The sequence below is a fragment of the Peromyscus maniculatus genome, chromosome 21, assembly GCF_049852395.1.
Source record: "Peromyscus maniculatus bairdii isolate BWxNUB_F1_BW_parent chromosome 21, HU_Pman_BW_mat_3.1, whole genome shotgun sequence".
NCBI lineage: Eukaryota > Metazoa > Chordata > Mammalia > Rodentia > Cricetidae > Peromyscus > Peromyscus maniculatus.
The window spans coordinates 26866740-26893822 of record NC_134872.1 but is presented as its reverse complement, the minus strand read 5'-3'; the positions used below and the strand labels follow the sequence as shown (position 1 = coordinate 26893822).

Genomic DNA, 27083 nt, shown 5'->3' with positions numbered 1-27083 from the left:
AGCAGCAGGTGGCGATTGACTTCGGGGTATCATCCCACCAGGAGGAAAATCCCTGATGGGTGAATCTCGCATTAGGCAAGGCCCTGGGACCGCAGACCCCAGAATGTTTTTTGCTTCTGCTGTGCCCTTCACATGTTGGCTGCTGCCGTCTTTCTCTGGTATCTGGCGTGGCGTGAATGGGTGTGGGGAGATCCTTCCCCACTGCCTGTAAGGTAGTGTGTTTATCTCATGGATACATTCTGTTCTGCTGGGCACTTTTACCTGTGGTCGATTACGAAGATGATTTCTTCCTAAGCCATACTGTCTAATTTAAATAGTAATGTTAATTTAAATAGAGTTTTGAGGATAAAAAAATAAAACAAGGAAGTGTCACACAGCTAGACCATACGAGTTTCTATTGAGGAGCCGTATAGACTGTGGCTTAGGTTAATGACTAAGAAAAATAATTGAGGGGTTGGGGATTTAGCGCAGTGGTAGAGCGTTTGCCTAGCAAGTGCAAGGCCCTGGATTTGGTCCTCAGCTCCAGGAAAAAGAAAAAAGGAGGAAAAAAAAAAAAAAACACAATTGAGTCCCAGTAGCCTAGCTAGCTTAAATTCTTTTAACGTTAATGTTGGGTCATGTGTTCACAGGTTTCAGAGTGCATCACAGCTGAAACAAAGCTTTGAAAATAGCTTAAAGTTGGACTAAGATGTTTTCATGAAATAGCTTTGAGGTGAAAAACCCAAGAAGATAATTTAATGCTTTAGAAAGACCCATAGTTGAATGCAGAACTCTTTAAGTTCAGGTAACAAGAACAAAGCAGCCCAATTATCATTGGTTGACGTGCCTTTCTTTCTAGGATTGGTTGATGACCAAAGGTGATGATTAATTCCTTGTACCCATTTTTGCCCTCAGTCTCCTGATATAAAAAAAACTATTGATGAGTGGGTATGCACTGTAAAGATTTAAAGTAGAGCGGACTGATTTTTTTTTCATATATAAAAGTTTAGGTTTGTGATTGCTTTAAGATTCCTTATAATATTACCTTTCAAGCTAAGTAATAAAGTAATTGGCCCTTTCTTTGTAACTGCAAAATGCAGCCTGCCAGTAAAAGACCTGACTGAGAAGAATAGCTTGCTTGATCACATGGTTAATCTGTAACAAGTTACTTGGTTATAAATGTAATGTGGGTTCTTAGGATAATTTGTTTTTCACCTGTCATACATAAAATATTTAATCATGTAAAGGATATGAAAAACATGCTGGTGTTTTTTTAGCTGTTTATTTTGTATTAATTCACTTGAAAAACAGAGGGTAATCACATTGTAATTTTTATATAGTCTGAAAGATTTTGCTGGGGTATGTCAGCTGTAAGGGAAAAAATAAAGAGAGTTAAAATGGACTAAAAGAAAGCATCAGGAATGGGAGAGTTAGAAGGAACTAGAAGGAAAACATCAAGAATGAGAGAAGGAAAGCACCAGGAAAATGATAGAGAATGCAAAAGAAGAATAAAGAAAAGGTCAGAAGGAAACCATCAAGTCAGTGTGTGAGTGTTTTTTCCCTCACCCTCTTAGATAGAAAAGTCTAGTTTGCATCGAAGCCTTGAATTCCTTTCAAGCCTTGGGATGTCTGGAGGCTGCTCCTCCAGGCGGTGATACTGTAGTTGGTTTTTTTGTTTGTTTTTCACTCTTTGGGGACCTACCACCCAGCTCTCAAATAAATACCTGGAGACTTATTCTTACTTATGAATGCCTGACCTTGGCTTGGCTGGTTTCTAGCCAGCTTTTCTAACTTAAATTATCCCGTTTCTATTTAACTACGTTTTGTCTCTGAGCTTTTTACCTTTCTCTATGTTATATATCTTTCTTTCCTTCTTACTCCATGGCTGGTTGTGTGACTGGGTAGCTGGCCCCTGACAGCCTCCTCCCTCTCTCCTTATTCTCTCTGCCTACCAGCCCTGCCTATCCCTCTCCTGCCTTGCTATTGGCCATTCAGCTCTTTATTATACCCATCAGGTGTTTTAGGCAGGCACAGTAACACAGCTTCACAGAGTTAGATAAAAGCAACATATAGGAATGCAACACATCTTTGCATCATTAAACAAATATTCCACAGCATATACAAAGGTAACGCATCTTAAACTAATATTCCACAACATCTGGCATATTTGATGAGCTTCAGGCCAGTAAGAGATCCTGTTTCAAAAACTCAAGGTAGACAGCACCTAAAAAAATGCCAGCAGAGACTGTCCTCTGCCCTCCATGTGTGCACATGTGTACCCAAACACACCTACAATTGAAAAACAGTGGGGACTGGAGATGGCCTCTTAGCATTTGAGAAGAGAGAGCGGCCATGGTGCCTGCTTTCAACCCTGGCAAAGATTTGGCCAGGCGGGGACCCTGGATCTGGCATGTCTGAGGGGGCAAAGCCAAGCTTTGGCCCTTCCCTCTTACCTACCCTGCATCTCCAAGCCTGCCTCAGGGAAATGGAGCTGTCCTCCTGAGTGTGGGGTCTGGAATTTTCCCTGGTTTGTTTTCCAGACTCAGTCCTGCCTGGTGGCTGTGCAGGAGCATCCCAGGACCTGGGAAGGACAGTCTGCCCTCCCAGGTGGCCGTGGCCTGTGCGCACAGCAGGTTCATTCCGCTCGGCAGCCTAGCATCCGCAAAGCTATGCATTGTTTCTGTGGACATCAAACGCTCGGACAGGCATGGGTTGTGCCAACAAGAGATCACTAGACAGACAGTTCAGAGAGCCCCCGCTGGCCCCCGCTGTGGAGTCGCCAAACAGGATTCAGCAGCAGTTAGTACAAAGAAGTCCTGGTTCTCAGGCCCAAGGGCAAAGAAGAGCCTGTTTGCAAGGCCTGGCCCAGCACACGTCCAACCACAAGGAACTAGCAAGGCCCTGTCTAGGCAAAATACCTTTCATATACTTAAAGTCTCTGCCCAAATGTCACCATCTGTGCTGGCCACTGTGTGGTGAAGCCTTGATGAACAGAAACCCCCCGTTATCCGGGACACTGTTGGCACACACACACACACACACACACACACACACACACACACACACACACACACACCAGTTATCCAGGACACAGGCACATCTCTAACATTCTTGAACACTTGTTTAAACTGTAATTAAGGCTTGCCCCAGGCCAGGAGTGTCACTCATTTGGTAGGGTGCTTGCCTGGTTTGTACAAAGCCCTGGGTTCAATCCCCAGCACCACATAAACTAGGTGTTGTGCCACCCACCCATGGTCCCCACACTTGGGGAGTGGAGGCAGGAGGATCAGGAATTCCAGGTTATCTTTGGTTATTGAGTGAGTTCCTTATGCTCTATTTACCCACTTCCCGCTCTGGGCTTGGCCTAGAGTGCTGGAATACTAGGTGTTTAAGCACAGCCTTGCAAGGATGTCTCCCCAGGGCAGAAGCAGCTTATTGGAGTCCCAGGCATGGGTCTAGACGGGGCATGTTAACTTTGTGCCAGGCACTGAGCTGAGACACAAAGGAAAACAAATCTCTCCGTTCCTGTGGGGCTCCTGGCATCATGGGTTCCTAGTAGCTGCTGTTTGCTCATTTTCCACTTCCTGCTTCGATGTTTTATCCGAGAGCTTTTTCAAGGATGCTCCCATTTAATCCCCACTACAATCTTGTGGAACAAAGTGATGGCCACGCCATCTGGACAGAGCAAGGGTTCCAACCCAAGCTCCCTTGTATCGCTCCTGCCAGCGCTTGGCACAAGAATAGGGGCGTTTTCCACAGGCTTCGGAACAGAGAGCCCCGGGAAAGCTGTGGTTCAAGCACAGAACTGTGGCTGAGAGGAAACTCTGGTGGTGTGGAGAGAGTATGCAAAGCATTCTCCTGAGGTACATCCTGCCTGCTCCGGCTTGCTCAGTCCCTCACAGGGAGGCAGCAGGGCAGCATCCCAGGCTGGACACACCCCATGAGTATCTTCAGCAACTTCTCACGAGTCCTCATGGAGGGAAGAGGTGGCTGTCACACTAGCCGCCATTCACATCATCCGGTCAACTTTTGAACACATCCAAGTCCGCGAGTCATAGCCCACACCAATTAAATTAGGATCTCTGGTGGTAGAGTTCTGATTCGTGGCTTTTTAAAACTCTCTAAATGAGGCTGAGGAGATGGCTCGGTGGATAAGGCATTTGCCCAGCAAGTGTGAGGGCCTGAATTCCAAGCATCAGAACCCACAAAAAGCCAGGCGCAGTTGTGCGGCACATCTGTAATCCTGGCACATCTGCAAAGAGATGGGAGGTGGAGACAGGAGAATCACAGAAGCTCATTCACTGGTACGTGCATGTGTACCCACACACACACACACACACACCCCTCATTCACTGATACACACACACACACACACACACACACACACACACACACACACATGAAAATAAATAAATAGATGCTCCAGTGTTCAGGCAAGACTGGAGCTGACCTAGACCAGAACCTTCCATCAGTAAGCACCCTTCTGCCCCAGACACAGGGTCTTTTCTACTTGGAAACACATGTAAACCCAGACAAAAACCTCATGTCAGCCCCCAGGAAAACTGTAACTGCCCACCCCAAAGCCTCTGGGGAGATGTGTCATTCAGAACAAGAACAATAGCCTGGTCCTGGAAGCTAACACTCTGCTGGAGGGCAGCTGAGTTGAGCCCCGTGACATGTCTCTTCTTCCACAGCTCCTGGGACCCCAGGCACGGAGCTGTGCCCCCCCTCCCCAGCCCCCAAACCCGCTGCCTTGGTTACTGCTCTCGATTGCAGCCTTTCTTCCCGTCCACCATCCTAGGCATCTGACTTCTGACAGCCCCGGCATGCAATTCCAGCCCTCCAATGAGAGGCCACAAGCCCCAAGGGAGGGAGTGGCAAGACACTAGAAAGACAGAAATTGCCCTGCTTTCTCAGGCTCTCCCTAAGAGCATCTAAGGCAGAGCCCTGGAGGGTTGGGGCTGGCCGGAGCGGGGAGAGCGGGCCGGTTTGGGAGTGAAGATAGCTGCTGGCTGATGATTTGAGTTCATCATTCCCCTGTCTCTGGAGGCCAGCTGTTATTTCTAAGGAGAACTGTTGTGATCAGACTTGATTGCATGTCAGACCTGAGTACAGAGACACCTGAAGGGAAGGCCACGTGACTAGTGGCCTTCTGCACTTGCCCAATGATCACACCAGCCTGTGGTGAGGAATGGGGAGACAGAAGCCAGGGCTTTTCTGTTTTTCTTCTTTTCTGGCTCGTACTTGTGACAGGTTGTGTCTGTGTGTGGGTAGGAGAGTGTTCTCGGTTTGTTACAGACCCTTTAAAAACTGCAGGCTTCCTTCCCGTGTTCTCAAAAGGGTTGCCCACCACACGCCCCTCAGTAACTCCCTCCTCCCTGGAAAACAGTGTATGGTCCTCTTAATGTCCCTGTGGCCCCACCCAACAGACTCTGAGGTAGATGAGAGGTTTTAAAACCAGGCACGATGGCATGTGGTACGTTCCTGTAACCCCAGCCTTTAAGAAATGGTAGCCTTAGGGGGTTTAAGGTCATTCTCAGCTACCCAGCAAGCATGAGGCAAGCATGAGCTACCCGAGACCCTCTCAAAGTACACACAGGGGCTGGAGAAATGGCTCAGTCAGGAAAGTAGTTTCTTTGCATGCATGAGAACCTGAGTTCAGATCCCCAGCGCCCATCTAAAAAGCCGTGCATGGTCATCCTGGTTGCTTTCCATTGCTGTGATAAACACCATGACCAAAAGCATTTGGGGAGAAAAGGGTTGATTTTAGCTTCCAAGTTACATTCCGTCATGGAGGGAAGCCAGAGCAGGGCTCATGGGAGGAGTCGGAAGCAGAAACCAAGGAGAAAACAGCTCAGGACTACCCTCCTAGGCAATGTGCCTCCCACAGTGGGGCGGGACCCTCCATCATCAATAATAAATCAAGAGGATGCTCCACAGACATGCCCACAGGCCAGCCTAATAGAAGTGATTCCCCAAGTAAGGTTTCCTCTCTCCAGGTGTGTCAAGTTGACAACCAACATTAGCGACCACATGGATACCCATAATCCCAGCTCTGAGGAAGCAGAGATGGCCACACTGAGGCTCACTGGCCAGCCTGCCTAGCTAAATGAGTGACCTTCAGGTTTAGTGAGCGAAACTGTCTAAACATAAGGTGAGAGCCATAGAGCAAGACATCTGATGTCGACCTCTGACCTCTACATGCATGTGCATGCACACACACACACACACACACACACACACACACACACACACATATATATATATATGAACACATACATACCACGGGCCTGGTGGTATACAATTTCCTGAGCAAGGCTTAAGCAAGAGGATCTTGTTTTCAAGGCTGGCTTGTATGGCCTGTACTGGCCAAATTCACCATGTAGCCATGTGTGAGGGTGACTGGGAGTCTGGGTCTTAAGCCCAGGTCTCTTTAGTAGTAGATTTAGAACGCCCCATCTTACATAGCCTCCCCCAAAGACTGGAGCTCAATATGAGGAATTGACCGAGGCCAACTATGTGCTTCTCCTAGAAGGCAGGGGCCATTCTGTTTCTGTGGGCTTCCTGCCCGGAGCGTTGGAAGATGGGAGAGGCTTAATCTGGCTTCCATCCAACCACCAGCACAGTCTGAGGAACATGAGTGTGGCCCAGACACAGCCCTGTTCCAAGGCACCATTTCCTGTGCCTGCTGGGTCACCTGAGTTTTATCTACTCGTCGATGGCGTTTTCTGCGCTCTACATCCTTGATCTTACTTGGTTTGCTTTCTCGGCACCAAGAGCTGCTGTGATGCTGAGGTGTGCAGCTAGGCCCCACTTCTGGCCAGCCTGGATTCCCAGGAATCTAAAGTCACTGAGGATACACTAGCCTCTAATTAACTCTGCTGGGAACTCACCACCCCTCACCACTTCCCTGGGCCCAGTTCAAGGGGTGGGGCGGGGGAGGTCACAGAGATGAAGAACATTGCTCGGAGAGATGGTATTTATTATTTTGCCTCTCAGCCGGTCCCACTGCATCACATACCTATCAGTCAATAGCGCTAATGACCAGCAAATGAAGTGAAGCTGACTTCAGGGCAGTGATGTTTGTAAATTCTACCCACTTGAGTGCTGCCGTGATTGATTACCCAAGGCTCCCATCGATAGACAGAGCCTAAGAAGGCCCTCTATACTTTGAGGAGCATCAGGGAGAGCAGGGCATTTGTCCTGATTTAGGTTTTTCTCTGCAAGGTTTGTTAAGTCTTTGGCTACAGTCCCCTCCTAGGACACAGGGCTTTGCAAAAGAGGCTTGCGGCCAACCCCCTTCCAGACACTAGTGGACCATGAGAGATTTAAGAGACTCAGTCTCTCAGGATTTTGCTAAGTATGTATCCCAGGCTGGCCTCAAAGTCTTGATCCTCCTCCTGCCTCAGACCTTCCCTTTTTTGTGTGTGACAGATAGGGTCCCGTGTAGCCTAGAGTGGCCTTAGCAAAGGTGACCTTAAACTTTTGATCCTCCTGCCTCCACCTCCAAAATGCTAAAGTTGCGGATGCATACCACCGCATGCCAAGTGAGCCCCTCCCTCTGTCAGCTGCGTTCTTAGCCCCTGCTGGAGCCTCTTGAGTGCTGGGATTGCAAGTGTACTCCTCCACACCTGGACACTTGAAGGAATTTTGCTTGGGTTTGATGAGCGGATTCTAGAACTTCATATCATACACCCTACTGGTGTGGCTGAAAGAGACAGAAGCTGCCCCAGAATGCCTCGTTTAACCCATAGTATCTTAGGCGCCCAGATGTGGAGTCGAGGTTGAACGTCTAGCAGAAGCAAGAGCGAGGGTTTGTGCATTCCTATGCTGGAGTCTTACGTCAAAAAGTTAAAAAGGGGGGCTGCAGAGATGGCTCAGCGGTTAAGAGCATTGGCTGCTCCTGCAGAGGACCGGGGTTCAATTCCTAGCACCCACATAGTAGCTAACAACCATCTATAACTCCAATTCCAGGGTATCTGATACTGTTCTCTGGCCTCTGCAGACACCGGGCACACACATGGTGCACAGACATGCACAAAGCATCTACACACATAACAAAATTAAGATAACTTTCTAAAGTGAAAGGAAGCAGGGTACAGTGGTGCATGCCTGTAATCTCAGCACTTGGGAGGTGATGGAAAGAGGATTAGGAATCCAAGGTCAGCTCTGGCTACATAGAGAGTTTGGGGCCAGCCTAGGCTACCTGAGACCTGGTTACAAAACAAAAACGGGAACTTGGAAACATGGCTCATTGCTTAAGAGCACACGCCACTTTTCCAGGAGACCTGAGTTTGATTCCTATGGTTCCTAGCATCCACAGGATGCTGCTCATAGCTGCCAGGAATTCCAGCTCCAGGGGATCTGTTTCTGTCTTCTGACCTCCACAAGCACACACACACTCATGCAGGTATGCACATACGTCTTTTAAAAATCTTTAAAATAAGCCGGTGGCGGCGCATGCTTTTAATCCCAGCACTTGGGAGGCAGAAGCAGGCAGATCTCTGTGAGTTCGAGGCCAGCCTCGTCTACAAAGCGAGTTCCAGGACAGGTTTCAAAGCTACACAGAGAAACCCTGTCTCAAAAAAAACAAAACAAAACAAAAAAATCTTTAAAATGCCCAGTGGTGGTACATGCCTTTAATCTCAGCTCTCAGGAGGCAGGGGCAGGTGGATGGATCTCTGAGTTTGAGGCCAGCCTGGTCTACAGAGAGAGTTCTAGGACAGCTAGGGCTACACTGATAAACCCTGTCTTGAAAAACAACAACAACAAACAAACAAACAAAAAGATCTTTAAAACAACAAAAAATGTGAGAGATTGAAAGAGGATCAAGGGACATGGCAGGAGGTAGTCCTTGGGCTGGGATTAAGGAGCAGAAGTTGGGGGTGGGGGTCCCCAGCCCTGAGGGAAAGTGGAGGCCAAAGTGGTGAGACTTTTTTCTGTTATTAGTGGTCTGCTGACACATGCTCTGACTCAGGGAAGCGCAGCTGACATGGACCCAGTTGGCGTCCTCATCAGAGAGACACAAATCACTTTATGTCCTCTCCATCCTGTATCCATCTCGGCGTCTCGATTCAGGGAGCATAAACGATCTTCCCGACGCTCCATCCCGAGGCTCCTGCAGGGCTCCGTGGGCTTGTCATCTGCTAGTTAGAGTGTTCCAGCATGTCAGCTCTGCCAGCCTTGCCGTGGTCTGCAGCTGCACCGCTCCTTCCTCTGAGATGCTTCTGACACTTCCCTGGTTAATCAGTGGAGAGAGAGGCAGCCGCTCTGTGCTTCGCCAAGGAGATTCGGAGACAGGCTCAGGCAGTGGAGAGCCCGGCCAGGCTTGGAGGTAGACGTGGAAGAAGCAGGGACCGAGGTAGCCGGCCTCCCACTGGGCCCGGAGTCCCCAGCTGTCCTCCAAGGGTGGCCTTAGTGCAGCACCCGGCAATCTCATCACAGGGACAGCGGCCACCATGCAGACCACAGGCCTTCGCGGCAGAGGGACAGGGGAGTCATGAAGTCCAAGATGGAGCCACTCCTCAGTTCAGTCCCCTCTAGAGAAACTGAGGCAGGAGCTGCAGTCTCCAGTGACAGAAGGGGAGATGGGCTGGCTTCACAGGTCCAAGCCCCTTCTCTGAAGCAGAAGTGCTGTGACAGTCAGGGGTTACAAGGCCCGAGCAGCCCCGCCCATCATGATTACCTTCCGGAACAGGGAGAGCCAGAGAAAGCAGGCTAGTGTCTTGGCCCCGACCCCCCCAGGTGGGTGTTAGGGTCAGGGGATTACCCCTTCCTGTTTCATTCACCGGCTCCATGGCCTTGGTCACCAAGAATCTGAGGCTCAATTCCTTTGTTTGTAACGTGGATTGTTGTGAGGAACCTTCTAGAACAGGGCCTCAGACATCAGTTTCCACACGTCTCTTTCTCTGCGAGGCCCCTCTTAGATAAGCTGCCAAGCTTCTGTTTGACAAGCACTTAGAAGCGGCTTTTGCTAAAAAGCATTGACTCCTCACTTGGGCTCACAGGTCACTCAAAGCAAGACAAAAGCCTGGCGTCTCTGCCTTCATCTGTGTCTGTCACCTCGGCTCCGACTCCTGCCTGACAGGCATGTTAGTCACTCAGGAGTGACTAGTGAACCCACCACACACACACACACACACACACACACACACACACACGCACGCACGCACGCACGCACGCACGCACGCACGCACGCACACACGCACCCTCCTTGAGGCCGAAGGCACAGAGGTGAGTCACCGTCCTACCTTGGATTCCAGGGACAGCCAAGGCTGGCAGGACAGACCACCTTCGTCCAGATGTAAGCACTCTCACACAAGCCCCCGTCTTGCCAGAACCATCTTGGTCCCCGTCAACGATGACAGCAGTTGACAGTTTAATAATTCATTTGTGAGACTCCTTTGAAGGACCAGGACTGTTTAATTATATGCACACCTCTTTCCCTTACTCCAGTTCTTCCTTTAAAAAACAAACCTGAAGTTCCGATCAGTACCCTGAAGATGGATTTGGTGTCACTTTTGTCTCTGGGGACCCCAGGGTCCCTTTGGCATGCTCTTGATCAGATGGTTAAGGGAGTTTTAAAACGGATGGAGGCAGTTAAGGCAGCTTGGTCTTGGCCCTCTGTCCACTTCATGTCCTCCAAGCATGGCTGCTGAGCTGGAGGTGGACTTAAAGAGAAGAAGAGAGCGTTTACTCAGGAACCAAATATGGGTGACCTTGGCTTGAGAATGCCATTGCTGGTGACCTCAAATTCCATGCTCCCACATGGTAATGGTGTGAAATTTTTATAGTAATAAGACAGAGTTGTAATAAATTATTTTTCAAAGGCTTTGGTGGAAATATCGAGGGATGTGGGTCTCAGGAAATTGGGGATTGAAGGTGCTCTAAGCCTCAAATGCTGTCTGATATACTTCAGCCCTTGGGTTGGTGGGAGCTAGGGTCTGTATATTTCAAAGGATTTACATTTATCATGACGATGTTAGCTCACATATAGAGGAGGGCACTAAATGGCGTGAAGAGGGTAACCAATGGCCCAGGATAATTTGGCTCTGGACTTATTCTAAACTCTGCACCACCATTGAAGTTCTGATTGGTCAACCTGCAGAAGATTCAGTGGAAAGTGAGATTCTTTTCTGGAACTTCCTTCATAGCACCCAGTTACATCTGTCTTGAAAAATCAATGGTGATCTAAAATTTAAGTTAGAGAACATTTAGATAAAAGCTTGACAAACTAGCTGGGCCGTGGTGGCATACACCTTTAATCCCAGCACTTGGAGTCAGAGGCAAGTGGGTCTCTGTGAGTTCGAGGCCAGCCTGGTCTACAGAGTGAGTTCTAGGACAGCCAGAGCTACACAGAGAAACCCTGTCTTGGGGGGGGGGGGGCGGGAAGGCTTGACAAACTGACTTAAGTAATTATCCCAAACATAAAATCTTTGTTTTTTTTTTTAACAATGTTACTAAGAATAGATCAGTGACACCATTTTTTAAAATTATTTTAATTTTGTGTGTAGGAGTATTTCACCTGACTTCTGTCCAGTATTGAGTGCAGTGCCCTTGAGATCAGAAAAGAGTACTAGGTTCCCCTAGGACTGGAGTTGCAGATAGTTTTGAGTAGCTATGTAGATGCTGTGGGAATTGAACCTGGGTCTTCTAGAAGACCATCTTAACACTGAATCATCTCTCCAGCCCCAGTAACTCCATATGGGAATGAAAATCCAAGAAACTGTAGAAAATGTGGACATAACATAGATAAAATGTGTTAATAATTCTGGAAACATTTTTACTTACTTTTTAACTAACAAAATAACTAGTCTGTTAGATTTGCTTAAGTTTTGTGAATTCAGAGGGATTTGAACTAAGGTCATGAGCTGGGTTACTTAAAGGCCTGCTTGAATCCAAGTCTTTTTTTGATGTTGTTGTTTTTTGTTTTTGTTTTGTTTTTCGGGACAGGGTTTCTCTCTATAGTTTTGGTGCCTGTCCAGGAACTCCCTTTGTAGACCAGGCTGGCCTCGGACTCACAGAGATCCGCCTGCCTCTGCCTCCTGAGTGCTGGGATTAAAGGCGTGCGCCACCACCGCCCGGCTGAATCCAAGTCTTTTAGGAGAATTTTTATCATGTATTTAAAGATGACACAGAAATAAATATACTGACAAACCAAGATAATACAACTGTTATGTTAAGACTTCAGTTGTGGGGGAGCTGGAGAGAGGGCTCAGTGGTTAAGAGTACTGGCTCCTCTTCCAGAGGACCTGGGTTCAAAACAGTAATCCTCTCTCTTTTGTGGGGTAAGCTATAAGTTGCCATGGCCCGAGAACCTCAATGGCCAGAAGAGGAGGACATTTCTGCTCAATGCTGTCCCCAAGGGAAGTCAGAGATGGCCGCTACAGGACACAAACTCCCGAGGCAGATGGGGAAGATTCCCAGAGGAGGCTGGGTCCCAGGCCCATCAGGATGCTGGCAAGTGTGAACTGGAGGAGGAAGGTCCTCTGCAGACACCATGCTTGAGGGAGTTGCCTAAGGACCATTCTGTGGTGGGGATAGGCGTGCTGGTGAAGGAATTCCTCCCGAGGTCAGAGTAGGAAAAGAAAGCAGGTTTATTCAGTATACTGCAGAGACATCAGAGGCCATGGAGGTCACAGAAGAAGGACCAGCATGTACGATGGAATACGCATCTCTGTTTCTGTGGTGTCCTCATTCAGATAGGGTGAGCCTCTGTGAAGGAGGACAGCTCAGACCAATGGGTGTGTGTTCCTAGGTGGTTAGGGTGGACCACCTTGTATGCAGGTTCCCTGGCCAGTGACTCCCACCGTGCAGGGTGAGGGCAACCCGAACTGATAGTTGTTGGGTCCTGGGCAGTTTAAGGGAGCCATTTTGCATGTAATTTCCTGTCGTGAATCCCCAGCACAAAGATGAGGGCAGCTCTGGGGATGGCTGTAGCTAATCTTGTTTGGCCTGGCCATTCTGTTCAGTTCTACTGTTTGGGTGGAGCAGAACAGGACCTTTTCTGTTTGGGGTGTGCTTTCCAGGCTAGGCTCACGGGAGACCCATTGGCTTTCTGGTCCCCCAGTCAGAGTCCCTCTACAGCTAGTAGAGCTTTTTTAATTGTTGTTGTTTGGATTTGGGTTTTTAAAGACTGGGTTTCTCTGTATAGCCCTGGCTGTCCTGGATATCACTCTGTAGATCAGGCTGCCCTCAAACTCAGACCCGCCTGCCTCTGCCTCCCAAAAGCTGAGATTAAAGGCATGCGCCACCACCACTGGACTGCAGCTGGTCCCTCTTTAATCTTGCAATTAGTTACGTGGCTGTACATCTGAAGGCCAGATCTTTAGGAATGTGTTCCCAAAAAAGACTTTCATCATAGCGTTTGAAATCTATCTGTGTTAAAATCTTCCATTCCCTACCCGACTGGTGTTAGCAACCATCATGCTGAAACGTAGGAGTCTCAAATCATTCCCTGCAAGTGGATGGCTACAGAAGGCCCCTTTGTTCCCTTTCCCCTGCTTAGCATCCCCCCCCCCCCCATCAGTTCTTCCCGGTGCTGATTAAAACTCCACTCTCTGCTTTCACTTTATCCCTTTAATTGGCATATCGCATGGGATGACCAGCCTAGCGTGTTAGGACTGCTGACGGCGGGGATTTTACCCTACCATGCCAGTGACATCTGGGCCTTGATTTTCCTCTGTGCCCCATGGCAGTTAATACCAGTGAAATGACTCGAACCTCATTAAGCCAAATGCAAGGGGTTTCCTGATTCTTGGTGGTGGGGCCTAGGGGTTGTGCTGTCTGGCTGCCTCCTAAGCTGCTGCCGTCTGGGAAGATGAGCCCAGGAGTGAGCCTTTGTCTTCTTCCCGGCATCCCCACAGCCAATCAGGGGCAGCAAGGAGCTTTCCAGGCCGCTGCAGGTGTTCAGAGGAAGCACAGGGAAGTGGGTGGATGCTGGCAGATGTCGACCACTTTGCTCCTGGGGGATAGGTCTGTTCCGTTTTACCTGCATCCTGGGGTGGATTATTTGCCTTGTACTCTGTCCTCGTCCTAGTCTGCTAGGGATCACCCTGTCCTTCAACCTGCGATAGTTCCTGATTGCCGGGCAGGTGGTGACAGACACTCCAACATCTGTCTTGGGGACCTGGGTTCCACTGTGCAAGCTGTACAGTGAAGCCCCAATGAGGCCCTGATCTAATAATAGACAGCCCTCCCTCAGGGAGTGTAGCGGCCCATCTCCCTGAAGTCCAAGAGTGGATGGACCTCCCTTTTCTTTCTTTCTTTTTTTTTAAATATTGTTTTGATTTTTTTTTTTAAATTTACTGATTTTTATTTTATGTGCATTGGTGTTTTGCCATGGGTGTCGAGTCCCCTGGAACCGGAATTACAGACAGTTGTGAAATGCCATGTGGGTGCTGGGAGTTGAACCCAGGTCCTCTGGAAGAGTAGTCAGTGCTCTTTACCACTGAGCCATCTCTCCAGCCCGAACCTCCCTTTTCTAAACCCTTCCACCTGAAGATGTGGCTGCCCGTGCGTGGCTCCTCTCTGATGAAGCCTCCCCAGCTAAGGAGGGCGGCACTAGCCTAGCCAGGCTGGAAGGCTGCCTGGGAGATGGCACGAAGGACACTAGCCAGCCAGCCTGCCTGCCACCGGCCATCCCCTGTTTTATCACCTAGCTGAATGCCCCTCCCCACAAGTCTTTAACCTCTCTGGACTTCATCCTCCACAGAGGATAGAGATAACCGTGGTACTTGGGGCTGGAGAGAGAGCCCAGCAGCTATGACTGTGTGCTGCGTGTGGAGAAGACTTGGATTTTGGTCCCCAGCTGTTAATATTAGGTGACTCACAATACCTATAACTCCAGGCACTCTTCCAGTCTCCCCAAGCATGTACACACGAGAATGTGCACACACAAATAAAATAAATCTTTTTTAAAATGAATGGTGCCGGGCAGTGGTGGCGCACGCCTTTAATCCCAGCACTTGGGAGGCAGAGGCAGGTGGATCTCTGTGAGTTTAAGGCCAGCCTGGACTACAGGGTGAGTTCCAGGACAGCCAGGACTGTTTCCCAGAGCAACCTTGTCAAAAAACAAACGAACAAACAAAACAAAACAAAAATCAACGAATGGTACTCAGCTCATTCTGTTATAGAAAATGTTAAGTTAAAGATGCTAATAATTCATGTAGATCATAAATTAGCAAGCCCTCAATACATACAACCTAAAACTCTGTGCTCTGTTGGTAGAGTTTACGTAGCAGGCATCAAGCCCTGGCTTCTATCCCCAGCACAACATAAACTGGAAATGGTGGAGCAGGTTTGCAATGCCAGCTATTGGCGGGTAGAGAGGAAATGGTCAGAAGTTCAGAGTCATCCGCCTTCAATACAGAGTCCCTGTGTAAAAATGAAAACAAGTAATAACACCCGAAAATGCTATCAACAATAAAATGACCCAGCACAGAGGTCGTAGAGGCCTCAATCACTGAAGAGTCCCCACTGGGCTTAACAGCTCTGAGGAGAAGAGGTCCCTAGGATGCCCCCTAGGCATGGAGCCACCTACTTATTCAGGCACAGAGCCTCTGGGTCACTTTCTCCAACCCCCATGCCTACAGTAGCCTGCCCCTTGTAGAAGATGCTTTGGAACAGGCAACCCCATCCCTGGTCCCTGCCCTGCTTCTCAGTAACCAAATGTCCTTGAGCTGGGCTTTCCTGGCTGCAGACTCCTCATCTGTGAAGTGGGCAGAGGAGTCCCTGAGCTGCCCTGACTTCCTCGGTTTTGTAAGCTCTGGTACATGCACGGGGCAAGCCTGGCCAGAGCTGGTGGTTTCTCTCTTTTCATCCTAGCAATCCAGCCCGCAGGGGAGGGCAGTTGTCTGTGCTTTGGTAGTCTTTACTGTCCACCATCCTCAGAGGACTCGAGGTGTGAGTCAGGAGGGAGAACAAGGGACCTGGCTGAAGGTCTGGGGTGTATCTCTAGGGCGTAAGCCTCCATTGAAAGCCTTGGGGAGACCGGTTGACCAGAGCTAGGGTCCAGGAACTATCAGAGGCAGCTACATACAACCTTTGATGGAGCCATTGACTCTGCTCCTGGTAGGCAGCTGAAGGCATTCTCAGACTAGCCTTTAAGGACAGATGATGCAGCCTATGTGTCCATCACTGGCAAAGCATAAGGGCAGATGTAGAGAGGAATAGAGCGTGGCATGCTTGGCTGAAGTTCAAAGCAGGTGATTTCAGATGTACAGGGCCTCGTAAATGGATCCCACAACATGCTTTAATATATCCCCAAATGCTGGGTGCTTGCCAGCACACACAGCCAGGGCCAGGGGCAGAAGTGCAAGACAGAACACTCGCTGGTATGCTCGGTCCCCAGCACTACAAAACACAAAAACAAAAGCCATCAGGAGCCAGGTTGAAGGGGCTCCCGCAGGGCAAATGCGGAACAAATTGAGCAACAAATTAATTAAACACAACAATCAGAAATTAGTAGATGCATAGAAGCCCTGTGAAACAGATGGGCAGCCAAGAAGGGCAGCCTGTATTATGCAGGGCAGTGCTGATTGACTTCAGGCATTCGGTCTGCAGCCATCGTGAAGGTGGATGCCGCAAGGCCCATCCGTGGACGTCAAGGCCATGGCAATGGGTGGGAAATATTCAGGAGGCAGCTCTGCCTTGCCTGCTCTTAAAGTGTGTCCCCACAGAGTTCTTATATTTGCAAATGAGAATAAAACAAAACCAGCAGTAATTATATGGTGGAAGACGCCAGCACCACACTGACAGAGTGATCACAACAGCCTTCGAGATGACTGCGCACCTGCCAGGAGCACACCACCTGGGCAGGCTTGCCGCCGAGGAGCTGCCTTCCCACCGATCATGAAAGGGGCTGGGGAGAGTAAGGCCCGGGGTGGGACCAGACATTATTATGGAGGAAAGCTGGGCTGTCTGTGGGCTTGCTGATGCCGTATTTCTTTGCATTTTGTTCTGTTTTTATTCTCTGTGCTTGTATTTATTTTTGTGTTTTTAAGGGGGGTTTTCTGGGTTTTTTGTTTTGTTTTGTTTTTGAGACAGGGTCTCTTCTCTATGTAGCTCTGGCTGTCCAGGAACTCCAGGTGCCTTGGGTGTGTTTTGAGAAAGGTCCTATTATCTTTGGATAAATTGAATGGGTGATCATTTGAAACTTGATTTCCACATTCTACACATTCGCATTTGAGACCCCTGCTTGAGCATCCAGGGCACTCCCACAGGCATGTGACACAGGGGATGTGGTGTGGGGAGTCCTGATGATGTCAGACCTTGAGCCAGGGTAGCCCTGAAGGGCTGTTGTCCCGTCCAGGATCTCAGCAGCACTGGTCTACAGGCGGGTGGAAGGAAGCCCGGTACATACTCTATAGTCCTACTCTAGGGACTCCTCAAGGGCACAGGGAACCAGGTAATGGGACAAGGAATGCTGCTGCCACCATTGATGAGAAGCCCACGTGTCGCCATGTGCCGCCTCATTCATCAATTCATGTACACAATATGTTTTGTTCTTTCTTTTTTTTTTTTTATTAAATTCTGTGTAGCTAGAGTTTTTTTCTCTGGGTCCCACCAAGCCCCAGCAGTCCCGTAGCCCACTTATAAAATAAGCATACAGACGCTTATATTATTTAAAATGCTTGGCCATTAGCTCAGGCTTACCATTGTCTAGCTCTTACTCTTATACTCAACCCATTTCTGTTGATCTATATGTTGCCACGTGTTCCGTGGCTTTACCTGCTGCCTTTACATGCTGCTTCCTGGACGGCAGGCTGGCGTCTCCTCCTCTCTGCCTTCCTGTTCTCTCAATTCTCCTCTCTGCTAGTCCTGCCTATACTTCCTGCCTGGCTACTGGCCAATCAGTGTTTTATTTATCAGTCAATCATCCACAGCAGTTCTGTTTTATTTGTTTTGCACATGGAGGTCAGGACACTTTACTGGAGTGGGTTCTTTCCTTCCCTCACGTGGTCCCAGGGATGGAATTCAGATCCTTGGACGTGCAGCAAGTGCCTTTACCTGCCAAGTCATCTTGCCACCCTCCCCTCTCTGCCTTTTTTGAGACAAAAGTCTCGTGTAGCCCAGGCTATCCTCGGACTCCCTATGTAGCTGGAGATGGTCTTGAATTTTCTGATTCTCCTGCGACTAGCTCCTAAGTGTTGAGATTATAGGTGTGTGTCACCCAGTTGGCTCCTTTCTGGGGACTGAACCCATTCTTCGTGCAAGCGAGGCAAGCACTCTACCAACTGCCTTCTGTCCCCAGCCTCTACAAGGGCTTTTTTTTCTCAGCCACTGTATGGCAGTATATCCCACGCCACACACACCCTTCGGTGTGTAAACACATCGAAAGTGTACAGTTCGGCGGGCTCCGGCATGACATGTCACTAACGTAAAACAGTGAGCTACGGGCGCTGGCGAGATGGCTCTCCCAGTGAAGGCGCTTACTCCCAAGCCTGACCCCCTGAATACAGTCTCAGAGACCTGCAGAGCGAAAGGAGAGACCGATTCGGGAAGCTTGTCCTCCGACCTCCACACACGCTCACTGGCCATTTTTAACTATTCCCAGTGTCCCGCCTGGTGGCACTGGCTGCTCTTCATAAGACCGTGCAGCCATCCCCGCCATCTATTTCCAAGCTGGATGACTCCCCCGACCCCTTCTTCCGGCTTCTGGGAGCCTGCCCTCTGCTGTCTCCCTGAGCTTTGTTCTAGATGCCAGGTGGGGCTGCTGTGCCTACCATTCATCAGCACAGTGTCAGCACAGCACAGCACAGTTGATTCATGCTAAAGCGTGTATCCGAATTTTGCTCCTTTTACGGCCGAGTGCTATTATTCCCTTACATTCATATACTCTATCCCTTGGTGGATATTAGGCTATGGTGAATAGTTCTCCTGTTCTCTCCATGTAACAGGAGTTGAGTACCTATCTTGAATTCTTTTAAGCCTGTGTAAGAATAAAATTGTGGCTTACATGGTGATTCTCTTTTTGAGATGCCTGATCTAATCCCCCCTCCCCGCCCCGCCCACCATAACTACCTGATCATTTTGAAACAAGGTCTTGTGTAGCCCAGGCTACCCTCAGACTTACTGCGTAGCAGAGTGATCCTCTAGCTTCGGCTTTCCAAGTGCTGGGATTACGTGCATGTGCCCCCCCAAGCCCAGCCTAGGTCCTTGTTTATAAAGCTGCTTTTCCACATGTGGCTGGTGAGCCCCTGATGATCCCCCCCCCCAGGGATGGGACCCCTGAGCTGAGCCCATACATGGTGGCCCATGAGCAGCAAGCCCCTGCCGGCTCTGCATGCCCTCAAGTCTTCCTGCTTTCCCAGCCTGCTTGCTCGCACCCCTCTAACCTGTCCCCTCCTCTTCCCAACAGATGTGCCCGTGGAGAAGCTGGCCACCATGCCAGCTCTGCGCGTCATCAACCTGCGCCTCAACCCACTGAGCGCCGAGGTGCGCGTCATTGCCCCCCCACTCATCAAGTTTGACATGCTCGTGTCTCCCGAGGATGCACGGGCCCCTCCGCCTTAGGACACCCTCCTTGTGCTCACCCGACAAGGGACAAAGGCTACTGGCCTGCCATCCTGAGAGGAGGGAAGCCTGCGGGAAGGCCAGGCATGGGGAGCGGGAGGCGGGTGGGACGCAGCTAAGCCAAGGTAGGTAGCTTAGCACTGTAGTGAGCCCTGGCGAGAGCCCCGGAGGGAGAAAGAAGCCTAGGTGAGGCTAGAGCCTGGGCTCAGGCTGCTCACAGCTGCCCTGCTGACTTAGGTAGGCTTCTCTCTCCAAGCTTTGTTCCTCGGAAGGAGGAAGAGGAGTGGAGAGTCTTTCCTGCCTGGGTTCTGCCTCCACATCGTCAGACACCTTCCAAGGATGAGCCTCTCATGGGCGCTTTATGGACCTTATGATCTGAAGAAGCCTTGTTTCTAGTGTGAGAGCCAATCACCATCCTGAGACGAGACCACCTCCGACTATTTGTCACCTTCTGAGGACCGAACGCAGTCCTTCTTCTGAAAGACACCCTTCATGGTGCCATGTCTTGGCCATCAGAGTACCCGGACTGGTTGGAGCCTGAACTAGGAGTCCGGATGCCCAGACCCTGTGGCTGGGTCCTGTGGCAGGAGAGTATGATGAGGAACCCATAGACATCTGGCCGGGCTACAGAAGGGCAGCTCCAACGAGCTCCTCCTTCCTTGTACAAGACAAGGGGAGGAAGTTCTATGCGTGCTGCTCTGTGCCTCCCTGATAATGGGCTGATGTGGCCAGACATCGTCCCCAGGGCCACAGGAGAGGTGGCCCAGAGAAGACAAAGCCATCTGCGCCCGTGACTCTGACCTGAGGTCCTTAGGTGACCTCCTTTACCGTGGCCTCCCTCTGGCAGCAACCTGGTTGCCTTGCCCTGGTCCAGGACCACCATCCTCAAGGCTATCACCATAATCACCAATAACCTGACATCTCAAGGACCTTTGCCTGTGGCCTAGGGGGTAGCCAGAGAGTAGGGTGTCCAGCTATCCCAGTATACTCAGAACTGTGGAGTTTCCCAGGAGCTGGCTGGGCCCTTGCTCCCCGGTAAGGCCTATACTTGGGGACATCCCTGAATCCCTCAGTCTCCATGTGTCTACCTTCTCACCTGAGCAAGCAGGCCTATCAGCTGCCCTGGCCCTGGCTGGCCTATACCTTTGTGTAGGTCTGTGAAAGCCACGGAAGTCCAGGACACAGGCAGGGCTGGGCCACTTTGTCTCTAGGGTTTGGCAGCTTGGAACTGACACCACTGTTGAGAACAGAAACCCATCACAGAATTGTCCGAGTCCCTGCCTGCCCTCTCCCGGTGCTCCTGGCTCTGGGTAAGGATGCCACGGGGGCATTGCTGGTACCACTGAGGACTGTGTATCCCAAGAGAAACCTGCCCATATTCTGCTCTCATCCCAAGGCTAGTCAGCCAGATGAGGAGGTGGACACGGGGACCCAATAAGGGCTGGGTGCAGTCCAGACTGGACTGGCTTCTCCCACCCTGTGTCCCTGAGTTGGGGATTTCACCTTACTGAAGAAGAAGCGGGGCTTCTCTGGGAGGTAAGAGGCATCCCATGGTTGGGCCAGCCTGGCAACTCCAAGTGTAGACAGGCTAACCCTGGTGTGCTGGAAACGGAGCCTCCGGTGGTGTGCGCCTGTCATTGGAGCGCCTGGGAGGCTGAGACTGGGAGTGTAGGTGTGAGGCCAGTCTGTACCACATAGTGAGAGTCTATCCCAATGCAACCACAGACCAAGTAAGAGAGATGAAAGAGTGTCGGGCATGGTGGTGCCCGCTTTCAATCCCAGTTCTCAGAAAGTAGAAGCAGAAGAGTCAGGAGTTCCAGACCAGCCTCGGCCTAGAATAAAGAGACCCTGGGCTCTGTGAGACCCTGTCTCTGTAAAATAAAAGGGAAACTAAATGCAGGCTCTCAGGCCTCACACCGGCTCTCTGAGTCAGAGCTATGTCTTAACAAGCACCCATAGCCAGTACTTCAGAAGTGTCACAGTGTGAGAATCCGTTGAGGGCCTGGGTGACCTGGGCATGTTCTCATGGTGCAGAGTGAAGGTCTCCACCACCCCCCCACACACACACACACTCCCATGGATCTGAGTATATGCTCAGACTCCCACTAACTCAGCCCTGGGAGACCCTTGCATCTTAGATCACTAGGCGATGGTGATGGTTAGGGGTGTCCTGTCTTCCCACCCCACCTCTCTGGTTCATCCCTGCATGCCAGTGCTCCTGGACATTGTTCTCTGCGCTGCCCAGACATTATGGTCTGGCCTTTCTGGGCAAGCTTGGTCAGAAACCTCCAAATCCAGGCTCACAGTGTGCAGAAACCCTTCACTTCAGTCTACAATAAAGGATGGATGTGTTAGTCTCATCTTCCTGGGTGGTGTTTGGTTTTTAGTTTCATTTTCTTTCTTTCTTTCTTTTTTTCTTTCCCAGTGTGTATGTGGTATTTGATTCATTTTCCCAGCACAGACTCGGGATCGGGGCTGGTTGTCAATCTGCCCACCTTTGAAGGAGACGCCTCTCTGGTGGAAAGCTTCAGTTACAGAGTTTGGTTCTCTAAGCAACAGCGGCTGTGGTCATTAGATCAGCTGGGCTTGCCTTTAAGAGTCCATCAGGAGTGAGCTGTGGACTGTGGGCGTTCCCTCAGAACTGGGCTTGACTGCATGAGTCCATCAGGAGTGAGCTGTGGACTGTGAATTTTCCCTCAGAACTGGGCTTGACTGCATGAGTCCATCAGGAGTGAGCTGTGGACTGTGAATTTTCCCTCAGAACTGGGCTTGCCTACATGAGTCCATCAGGAGTGAGCTGTGGACTGTGGGCGTTCCCTCAGAACTGGGCTTGCCTTCATGAGTCCATCAGGAGTGAGCTGTGGACTGTGAATTTTCCCTCAGAACTGGGCTTGCCTGCATGAGTCCATCAGGAGTGAGCTGTGGACTGTGGGCATTCCCTCAGAGAAGGAGTTGATAGGGAAGATCATTAGACCTGAGATGCCAGCCACACTCCCAGCCGTTTGTATGAAAATCTATAGGCTAGGGAATGTTAACTGAGAAGCTCCATCTATAGGGTTATGGGGAAGTCATTATCTATGCTGGGTGACTTTCCAGTGAGGCTTTTTGAGGGGTCACCCACACTCCTATAAGCAACCCTCACCCATGCTCTGTAAAGAAACCCAATAAACTCATTGCTTCCCCAGATTTAACTTTGGTGGAATCATACTTTGGCTTGTCGTTGGGATCTTACAAGGAGGAAGGTAGACATTGTTTACATCTCCCCCAGGGGAGGAATTCTCAGAACCACAAGGTAAAGGAAGCTGCAGTGAACCCTCCCGGTGGTGGATGATGATGATGATGATGATGATGATGCTGATGCTGATGCATACACGCCTTTAATCCCAGGCAAAGGCAGGCAGATCTCTTTTGTGTTCCAAGCCAGCCTGGGCTAGAATGAGTTCCAGGACAGCCAGGGAAACCCTGTCTCAGAGAAAGGGCGGGGTGGGGGGGGGGGTAGAGGGGGAAGGCAGTGTTGGAGGGATGGCTCAGCGCCTAAGAGCACTGACTGCTTTTCCAGAGGACCTGGGTTCAATTCCTAGCACCCACATGGCGGCTCACAGCTATCTGTAACTCCAGAACCCAACACCCTCACACAGACAGGCAGGCAGGTAAAACGCCAGCGCACACAAAAGTAACTCAAAGAAGGCTGCATTGGGGTGAGCATATGGAACAGACAGCCCGTGGACCTGGAGAAGGCTGTTCCTGGAGAAGGCTGATCAGCCTGTGCCCCGCTTGCCCCTCACTAGTTCCAGACATTGCACCCGTTGTGACTCATCTCTCCTGGTCCCTGGTTCTCTGAGCAGAGTCTTGGACTGGGAGACCGGGATACTGATTAAAAGTGCAGCGGCTCTGTTCATCCCCAAATGCAGCCACAGAGGCTCAGGTTTGGCTGCTGCTGTCCAAACAAACCCTCCCGGTAGCTTTGATGTTCCATCTAGAGAACTGCTGTTCTGGGGTCAGGCTTTGCTTTTCTTTTCCTTTTAAGTTGAATTGGCCAACTTGAATTTACTTGGAATTGTAAAACCAGATGTACTACAGCCTTTATTGAATATACACAGAGCACTCAGCAGGTACCAGGCACATTATGGCTGTTAACATGTTTATCCCTTGGTGCTAACTTAGCAGCTCTTGCAATTTCTAGAAATCCCTGCCTCTCTCTGAGCCTTGGTTCCCGGCTGCAAAATGAAGGGGCCATGCTAGCAGACTGCCAGGGAGCTTTCTGGAATCACACAATCGCCGTGGCTTGGATTCTAAGGGTTCCGCTGTTAAATATCCCCTGCAAATCAGGCCTTTTCTGTCAAATGCCAGCCTTCAGGACTTCAGCCAGAGACCTATGAGCAGACAGACAGAACCTCGCTTGCTGTTCCTGTAGGGAGTTGCCTCTGAGGGGGCTGAGACTTGGGGTTTTCCATGCAGATGGGAAGCCTTGGTCAAGACGGTGATTACAATGCAATTCAAGATGGGTGGACTGGACATGTACTGGGCGGTGGTGGCGCACGCCTTTAATCCCAGCACTCGGGAGGCAGAGGCAGGCGGATCTTCAAGTTTGAGGCCAGCCTGGTCTACAGAGCAAGTTCCAGGATAGCCAGGGCTGCACAGAGAAACTCCGTCTCAAAAAAAAAAAAGATGGGCCCTTAAAAGCCAGTTGGAGCTCCTGCTATTCCATGTGAGCAAAACCAGAGTCCTGGATCTCTGTGAGTTCGAGGCCAGCCTGGTCTACAGAGTGAGATCCAGGACAGGCACCAAAACTATACAGAGAAACCCTGTCTCGAAAAACAAAAAACAAACAAACAAAATCACATGTGGGCTTTCCTAAGAATCAGAATCCCAGGCCTGACCTGCCAGACACACAGACTCTGGAAATATGTCCCATGCATCTTAAAGAGTTCCTGCTAACCACCCACATAGCATCCAGAGGATCCTTCTAGATGCTACGAATCCTGAATGACTCTCCCCTTCCTTTAGGGGAACTCAAGGGCTTACAAGGGTATTTTAGACAGAGCATCATCTACTATCTGTCAACTTCTCTATTTTTTTTTTATTTTTTTTTTTTATTTTTTTTTTATTTTTTTGGTTTTCCGAGACAGGATTTCTCTTGTGTAGCTTTGCGCCTTTCCTGGAACTCACTTGGTAGCCCAGGCTGGCCTCGAACTCACAGAGATCCGCCTGCCTCTGCCTCCCGAGTGCTGGGATTAAAGGCGTGCGCCACCACCGCCCGGCCTGTCAACTTCTCTAATGGACCACTAAATCCCCCCCACCTCCACCCCCGCCGCCACCGCTGCCACTGCCGCCAATTCCCAAGTGTTTGTTTATCCATAGAGCTTATCACCAGCTATGTAACCAGTGAGCATTTATCTATGCCCATTATTTACACTTCTTGTACCCAGAGTCCCCCAAAGACCACCAAGAGACTGAATCTGATGCAAAAGCAAAGAGTCTTTACTTCGAGTTAACTCGGGATTCTCCGTCTGTCCATCTAACACAGCAGCAGAGCAGGAGAGACCCTGAGTAGCAACGGGGCAGGATTTTTAAAGCAAGGGGTGGGGACTACAGACTACATAGGAACAGACACAGGATTGGTTTATTTGAGTGGCAATCGTGTTAGTAACTTCTAATTGGCTAGGGTTAGTTGGGGGTTACAGTTATCCATTTTGGGGCAAGCCTGGACAAGTCCCAGGCTTTGTCCTTGAGCTGTCACGGGGGCTGGCTGGCCTCCCACATTCACATTGATCCATGCACGTAGCTCTTAGTTGGTGAGGGGTCCCAGACAGTAAACATCTGGCTGAACTTTGAGCAGTCAGAGTACGTGCAGAAAGGGAGCTACTGCAAGGACTGTGTCTTTTGTTCATGGCCCTCCCAGAGACTGCACAAGTCTCAGGAAACTGAAATTGAGGGCTGATCTCTGAGAGAAGACTGGGCAGCCTGTTATGGCGTCTGCTCCGTCTTTTCAACACTCGTTAGAATCTTGGTCTTGATTTCCACGCCTTTCCCTCCCTCCCGTCTCTTGAGCAATGCCTGGCACACATACAGCACCTCTCTATCCACCAGTGGCTGAACAGGGGCATGGCAATGAATCTCAATGTTTGAGAATTGGGATTTTGAGAAAATTGCTCACAGCCAGCCACTGCCAGCTCAAGGTCAGGCTCCACATTAAAGTTCCATGTATCTTACCAGAGATGTTGGCTTGGCATCAGGCAGTCCTCTTTGCACTGGCCTTCCCAGACCCCCACAAACCATAATGTTGTGACTGGCTTTTGTCCTAAGTGGAGTGGCCAAGAGTCCACATGCACAGCCCAAGAGATGATGGGCAGCCCCACACCCCAGCATTGTGCCCTCTGCCTGAGATCTCCCCATCAGGAGATGGTTGCTTCCCTCCAAGCATCACTCTCTCCTGTTCCTCCAGTTCCACCTTGTCAGGATTGACAGAGTTCAGGGACTAGACCAACCAGACCCTTGCCACTTAAAGTGTGGTCCTTAGCCAACAGCATCAGGAGAGGGTGTGTGTGTGTGTGTGTGTGTGTGTGTGTGTGTGTGTGTGTGTGTGTATAATAAACGTGGTACAGCATGTGCTTAGTATGTTCAAGAGCCTGGATTCCAACCCCAACACACAGGCACACACACAAAAAAAAACACAGTATGTTCCTTCTGAGAATTTGCCTTCCACCTGCGTGTGACATGTGGACATGAATGTTCCATGAGGCTACAAAAGCCAGCTTGAAGGACTCCTCCCCCTCTTCCTCCCCTCTTCCTCTCCTCTCTCTTCTCCTCCCTCTTCTCCAGCCTCTTTCTCCTCTCCCTCCCCTTCTCATCCCTCCTTAGTTGGTGGTCAGCCACCATTGCCAATTTCAGTGGATCTGCAGTCACCAGCGGACACACTTCTGGGCATGCCCACAAGGATGCTTCCAGAGAGACCTCTGAAATGGTGGGACAGCTGGGCAACCACATTCATTTCTGTTCTCTGTGACTAGAGACACAGCATGACCTTACATTCTTCCAGCCTCCCCCACTGTAATGGCCTCGACCAACTGGGAGCCCAAAGAAACACTTCCTTGAGATGCTTTCGGTCAGTTACTTAGTCACAGCATCAAGAAAAGTAATTAAACTCTCCCTCCTCCCTCCTCCCTCCCTTTCCCTCTTCCCTTTTTCCCTCCTTCCTCAGTGTGGTCCTCAGCCAACAGCATCAGGAGAGCGTGTGTGTGTGTGTGTGTGTGTGTGTGTGTGTGTGTGTGTGTGTAATAAATGTGGTACAGCATGTGCTTAGCATGTTCAAGAGCCTGGATTCCAATCCCAACACACAGGCACACACACACACACAAAACACAGTATGTTCCTCCCCCCTCTTTTCTCCCTCCTCCTCCCTTCCCCCTTCCTCCCTTTCCCCCCCACTCCTCTTACCCCTCCTCTTCTTCCTTTTGTTTTTTTGGTTTGGGTATAGGGTCTCACTTTGTAGCCCAGGTTGACCCGAAATCCATGGTAGTCCTCCTGCCTTATACTCCTAAGTGCTGGGATTATAGGCAGGAGCCATTGTGTCGGGCTGGGGTTCTCTT

At 50.1% G+C, this 27083-nt stretch overlaps 1 protein-coding gene across 3 annotated transcripts in view; it reads left to right on the top strand.

Moving 5' to 3' along the window:
- The window catches only part of Lrrc20 (leucine rich repeat containing 20), a 102895-nt gene extending 81041 nt beyond the window's left edge, over positions 1–21854 (top strand). For all 3 annotated transcript variants that reach the window (XM_042265651.2, XM_006972707.4, XM_076557182.1), the window contains one exon: positions 19340–21854. In XM_042265651.2, coding sequence (XP_042121585.1) covers positions 19340–19494 — 155 coding nt within the window. In that variant the 3' untranslated portion in view covers positions 19495–21854. The remainder of the gene's footprint in view (positions 1–19339) is intronic.
- Positions 21855–27083: the final 5229 nt, after the last annotated feature.